Source organism: Cyprinodon variegatus, unplaced genomic scaffold (genome assembly GCF_000732505.1).
Source record: "Cyprinodon variegatus isolate N-32 unplaced genomic scaffold, C_variegatus-1.0 Scaffold6, whole genome shotgun sequence".
Lineage (NCBI taxonomy): Eukaryota > Metazoa > Chordata > Actinopteri > Cyprinodontiformes > Cyprinodontidae > Cyprinodon > Cyprinodon variegatus.
Genome location: NW_015150459.1, coordinates 1233426 through 1239583, shown reverse-complemented (window position 1 = coordinate 1239583; position 6158 = coordinate 1233426). Strand labels below are relative to the sequence as shown.

The following is a 6158-nucleotide window of genomic DNA, read 5'->3' as shown; positions in this document are numbered from 1 at the left end:
CAGTTGTATTCCCCTTCTGATTTTTGTCATTACAGTGGCTATTTTGACTGCAAGAATTCGAAACTATCAAGAGCATTTGCAGAAACACCACAAGGTGAGTGAAGTCATTTATTCCCCCCTCTGCATATTAAATCATTTTGTGTCCATGCTTTATGAAAACAAGCTAACATGATTCAGAGTTGTCTTCATGTGTGCCGGTTTCCTCTCCCTTTAACTTCCTTTGGTATGAAGAGTTTATATGTGCTACAGGAAATCCTGTGTACTAAAACCCACATGAAATAAAATGTGCGCAAGCAAAGCCGTGGTCGGAAGTTTCCAACTTACGTCACACTTTAAACATCTTATTATATTTAAAACTGCTGCGTAGAGGTTGTATATTAAAACAGCATCCCTGTTCTGCTAATAAGTTGCATTTGTTTACCATTTGCAAAAAAGTTGAGCCAGTAGACACTAATGGTTCATTTTAACATGTTTTATTCCAGGACAAAGCTAACAAGAGGCGCATGCTTATGGCCATCGATCGTAGAAAAAAGCTTCTGAAAAACCTACGTTTGGTTCGTTTTGACACCTTTGAGAAAGTGTGTGAGCAGCTTGGCATCACCTACACCTTCCCCCCAGAGTACTACAGACGGGCCACCCGCCGCTGGCTCGCCAAGAAAGAGTTCTGCATCAAGGTAGTGAATAAATTAAGCCAATCTTCTGTTTGCATTGAAGTTTTCCTAATATTGTTTCTTTGTTAAGCAGTTTTTCTGCTTTATGGAGGGTTATTCATAAGGACTGCTTTGTCTTACTTGTGCTTTAAGGTCGGTTTCACACCCAAACTAATAGTTTTCCTGTGTCGTTTCTCAGGTTTTCAAGGCGGTGCAGAAGCAGAAAGCAGAGCAAAAGATGAAGCAGCATTTAGGAACCACAGAATCAGAGGAAGCCAAGGCAGCAGGAGCTCAAACACAATAAAACCACCTAGTCTGAAGAACTGTCTGCTCTCAATGTTTAGGGAATAGGTTTCCTTGTTTGATCTATCCCATTTTTTGTGTTTTCATTCTGATGTTCTTTAATTTTCACTTCTGGATTAATCTTACAATGATGAAGCATCTTGGAAATAAAATATATCAAATGCATCTCAGAGATGTTTGTTTTGGCATGTCCCTTTGGCACTTAAAAAAAAAACGGTGTCTGGTTTTAGTTTATCAACAAACCAACAGATGATTTAGATTACCAAATAAATGAAATTCTTAGAATACAAAGTTAAATCCACTTTAACAAGAAAACCCCAGCCTGCAGATTATTCACTCTATCTAAACTTTCTTCGTACTCAGTCAACAACATTCTTAAAAAAAGTAGTTTTTTTTCTCTGCATTAAACGGCAAAATTTGTGTTTTATGCAATGTTTCAAATCCAAATAACTGATCATTTTAGTGCTTAATCACATTATCGCTGTATTCCTCTGTTTAAAATTGGATCTCAACTTAAAGCCAGTCCATTGATCATATTATTCAAAATATTAAATTGTTCTAATACAGAAAACTGGGTAAAAACATACAACTGGAATATATAAAGAAACTTTCTATAAAGGAAATCTATAATGTTTTGACAAACCAAAATCAGAAAAGTTGCATTTGCTGTGTGAATGCTGTAGAACAGGACGCCTTTTTCTGCTGAAAAGTTTGTCAAAGGGTTAAACATAATTTTAGAAACACATAATGTATTAAACTTGAATCCTAAAAAATACTGCATTAAATAACAAATATGGATTTGCAGTTTTAGCATCGTGGCTTTTTAATTTGGTCAAGAATTGCAACGATTAGCCATTTGGGGGGAAATGGTAAATGGCATGTACTTATATAGCGCCTTTATTCAAGTCAGGAGACTTGACCAAAGCGCTTTACACTACATTCATTCACCCATTCACACACACACTGATGGTGGCAAGCTACATTGTAGCCACAGCTGCCCTGGGGCTCACTGACAGAAGCGGGGCTGCCGTACACTGACGCCACCGGGCCCTGGCATTCACGCTTATCATGAGGGGAAAGCAATATTCATTAAGAGCATGTAGGCTTTTCTCTAGCTCAGATCAAGAGAAAGGGCTTTGTATGGTGATCAAGTAGTTTCATCGTACTACAGTTTTTAATTAATTGACATGGAGTTCTTTTTTTTTTTACTTTTTTTTTCTGCCCAAAGTTAAGCTGACAAACCAAAGGAAATGCATCCTGAATTGTATACGTATATCTATATATGTATATATATATATATATATATATATATATAGATATAGATATATATATAGATATATATATATATAAAGACAAAAAATTTAGCTTTGTTAGTAATACATAGAAATGAAAAAAAAAATCTAATTTTAATTCTAAACTAGTCACATTTAAAGTAGATATGGCAGTTTTTGCCAACATGCATGAGACCTTTCTTTTTTCAAATAAATAAAATGGCTTCCATAGTTTTGTAGTTTTGTAGCTGTTAAATAGTGTGTGTCACATTAATCAAACTCAATACTATAAGTCTAACAAGGCTTCATTTTCCTTACAGGATGTCCTAATAGTTCTAAAAAAATGCCTTTAAGCGAATGCTCTAAAGCTAAACGTGATGGTTTTAAGTCTAAATATTAAAATGGTTGCTGTTCAGTATTCGCTCCATCATTTGGCTCAGATAGAAACAAAAAATTATAATACTTAGGCCTTTCACATCAGCTGTCATGGAGGATAGTAGAGCCCACGGTTTATGGTAATAACTTTTGATTGTTTTAACAGTATAACAATATATTTATAATATGAAATGTAAAACTGTCACCTTAGCCTGACCCACTCAGCTTGAACCTTCAATCCTGAGTGCTTAAGTAGAAATCAGCTGTATTTCTCTTGTATTTTCACTCTTGAAAATAAGGCTTCTTCATTATTTAACACAGTTGGAAGGAACAGACCACTTTATTGTCACAGTAAGGAATATTGTCAGAACTCCACAGAAGCAAAACCTGACAATGTGTACAGAATATATATCACAATAAGGCAATTCAAGCTATTTGCAGATGTGAGATTATCACTGTCTGGCCAATCCCTTAAAATCCCAGAAGAAATGACTGGAGAAAGTGAAATGCAGATGTCCAATCCACAACATGCTGGTGACTGCGTGTTTACTAAATTCCTTGAAAGGTGGGTTTCCTAATAGATTATCCACCAAACATAAAACTGGAATAAAAAACAAACATTCGGCCTGGCTGTCCTCTGGTCTTGTTGATGCAGGAAGAGAACTATGCAAAGACCCCTCCCTCTTTTATAGACCCTCCCATGAAATAATAGTTGAGAGCTTCTTGCAGTATTTCTATTTCCTACTAAACTGTTTTCTAATCTGTGTGCTTTCAACAGTTTTCACAAGAATTCATTTCTTAAAATAGTTTAGACATAGATTTAGTTGTGCTCATCTGTTGGTGACCTGTATCATTTGAACTGTGACCCCAAGAAGCCTCTTCCAGTTAACTGTTGTTAACTGGCCTCATTTAGATTCTCCACAGATCTTTCTCATCCTCAGAAAGAGCAGTTTGTTGGTGAACCAGCATTTCACAGCTCGAGATCGTCACAATTTCCTGTGTGGTGTGAAGCTTGTCAGTTGATCAAACGGAGTTCAGACTTCTGGTAAGTGACATGTTTGTTCTCTCTGTCTGCAAGTTAACCTTCGAAGCTGTTCGGTAAATTATTTCAACTGTTTAGATTGGATTTTTAAGCTTATTTGATTTTTCAAATGTAGACTAAAACTTTCTCATATAATTTGACATACCGTATATTTTACTACCTTGTGATCTGTCCATCTAAATTAAGGTTACATTTAGTGTCTGTGGCTACAAAATTGTAATTATTAAAAGTCCAGTAAAGGTTAGGTGTTGTTGTAGAACTAATGAGCATTATATATATATATTATCTGTATATATTTAGAGCATATTTGTTGTTTAAAAATGTGTATCTTCAGTTTTTTAGGACATTCAAAATATAAATCTGCAACTGATGATTGCATTTCAGCAAATATATGAAAGCTTTGCTAAAACAAACAATAGGTAATTAGTGAAGGGTTTTGTAAAGTCTGGTTGCTCAATCAAAGCTTATATCTTACATTTTCTGTATTTTGTGAGCACTAAAACTTTGATTAAATGGTTTTCTAAAAAAAGACGCCAAATGTTGACATTTATTTTACGTAAGCTGTGTTATGATGCATGGAAAGAAATGTTGTCATCTCTTCTCCCACCCACAACAGTCTTTAATCTCTTTCCAGGTTGTTTCACTAGCTGAATTTGAACTTTTCCTGTCCAAATGTCAAACCCAGTGGTCACCAGTCAACCCGGTACAGGAGGCTATGGAACGAACGTCCAGACTGGGGAGTGGAGCACAGGCTTGTGTTCCTGCTTTAGTGACTGTTTAGTTTGTGAGTGGAATCTTACAACATATCCATAAAACATGTTTATGGTTTATGATGGTCTGAAAGAAACAGTTTTGCTTGTCAAACTGTCTTAATAGAATGTGGGTTTTTTTTAGGTGCCCTTGGTTGTTTCTGTCCGATGGCTCTGCACTGTTACACTGCAAGCAAGTATGGTGAAAACTGCTGCCTGGGTTGTGTGCCAGGAGGCATGACTGCCATGAGGACTCACATGAGACTGACCTATGGTATTCAGGTAGGAAATTTGCCAAATCTTCTCATGTAAAACAAAGCAGACATTTTGCAAAACCTTCGATCTTAAGAAAGGTTGAGATTTCATAAATAAGGAAATACTAGTTTTCCCTGAGATGATGAAAACTGAGCTTGCATAGATTTCTTAATACAAGTTCCCTATTGTTAACTCTTCTCATCATTATCTAACTGCAGGGCACGGTTTGCAACGACGCCCTCATGACCTTTTTCTGTGGATTCTGTGAAGTATGCAGGATGGCTCGAGAAGTTCGTATCAGGAATGGAGACATTTCATTGTAGATGATGTAGGAAGCCCTGTGCTTGTAGAAATCACTCGTCGGGTTTTAATAACAACAAGAAGGAAGAAGAGTCATCACTGAAACCTACAGTTCAATGTAATAAGTGTAATTCTGCTCATATTAAAGGCCTGCTCTCTTGTATAGAACCTGCTTTTACCAAATGTATCATTTATATGCATGTCTTGACTGATTTGAACATATCGACAATGTCATGTTTCACTTCATTTGAATATTTTTCAGAAAATGTTTTCTTGTGCAATGATAAAGACATAAAACGTAAATGCTGTATTCATATTTTGTTTTGAAATCAACTACTATGAGGGTTTTTGTATTTAAGAAAATTTCTAGGTAAGTTTACCAATAATTTACTATCATTTTAGAGCCCTTAAGAACTCTTCAACCTAAACCTGATCATGTCCAACCAAAAGCATTAATCAGCAGGATCATGAAGACGTTCTTCTTTCTCCTCTATTTTTTCTATATCAGGGATTTCGAGACACTTTTTTTAATATATAGATGGATGTTCTAGTTTGACATGGTGAAAGAATTGAGTATGATAATCCAGTTTTCGTACTTTTGTTTTTATTAATCTTTAAAATTGTTTATATTTACTTTCAGTTACTTGTAATTCTATCATTCTCTTGTGGATTGCACGTACAGATTAGGTTAGTCACTGTGACATTGTTAGTGTGTGGACCACACAGATTTGAAAGCTTGATAAGTTGCAAGATAGATGCAGTGCAGTGTTAACCAGAACATTGACTCAGTTTATTGGCCTGGGTTCAGTTGGGGTGATATCTGATCATGTAGCTTCAGTTTAAGTCATCTGACATGAATTAGATCAGAGCCTGAAACAAACGTAGAAGAGGAATAACTAAAATCATAGAGTAAATATTTTTTTAATTCACACATATATTCAACATTGTCTCTGATCTTTGCATTCATGCACAAAATTCAGTTTATTATTTCATGTATATATTATAAAAAAGTTTTCTTCCTTATAGGTTTCTTCTGCTTTAAGTATCAGACAAAAATAACCAGAGATACATAAAGCTGTTTTAATTACATGATTTTGTGTGTTATGAGAAAAAATGTCTCAGACAAGACTGGCATTTGTTAAATGTTTCTAGGCTGCTTCACATGAGACAGGTCATGTTACTCAATTCAATTTCAATTCAGTTTATTTATATA

The 6158-nt window shown here is 35.3% G+C and overlaps 2 protein-coding genes across 3 annotated transcripts in view; both read left to right on the top strand.

Annotated features, from left to right (window-relative positions):
• mrps15 (mitochondrial ribosomal protein S15) overlaps positions 1-1116 on the top strand; it is a 10638-nt gene extending 9522 nt beyond the window's left edge. The window contains exons 6-8 of the mRNA XM_015374809.1: positions 36-94; positions 483-674; positions 850-1116. Of these exons, the coding sequence (XP_015230295.1) occupies positions 36-94; positions 483-674; positions 850-954 (356 nt within the window). The 3' untranslated portion in view covers positions 955-1116. The remainder of the gene's footprint in view (positions 1-35; positions 95-482; positions 675-849) is intronic.
• A 2252-nt stretch (positions 1117-3368) lies between these two features.
• LOC107084837 (cornifelin homolog) lies at positions 3369-5266 on the top strand. 2 transcript variants are annotated; one of them, XM_015374882.1, is made up of 4 exons: positions 3369-3644; positions 4276-4425; positions 4536-4672; positions 4864-5266. In XM_015374882.1, the coding sequence occupies exons 2-4, from the start codon at positions 4314-4316 to the stop codon at positions 4966-4968; spliced, it is 354 nt and encodes a 117-aa protein (XP_015230368.1). In that variant the 5' UTR covers positions 3369-3644; positions 4276-4313; the 3' UTR covers positions 4969-5266. The 2 variants fall into 2 exon arrangements, with proteins under 2 accessions (XP_015230368.1, XP_015230376.1); XM_015374890.1 differs by lacking the exon at positions 3369-3644 and adding an exon at positions 3679-3697.
• Positions 5267-6158: the final 892 nt, after the last annotated feature.

Excerpts from the sequence above, each read along its gene's own strand:
- LOC107084837 (XM_015374882.1), top strand. The coding sequence starts at position 4,314 with ATGTCAAACCCAGTGGTCACCAGTCAACCCGGTACAGGAGGCTATGGA. Across the intron at positions 4,426-4,535 it reads CTTTAGTGACTGTTTAGTTT|GTGCCCTTGGTTGTTTCTGT; the intron begins GTGAGTGGAATC and ends GGTTTTTTTTAG. Across the intron at positions 4,673-4,863 it reads GACTGACCTATGGTATTCAG|GGCACGGTTTGCAACGACGC; the intron begins GTAGGAAATTTG and ends ATCTAACTGCAG.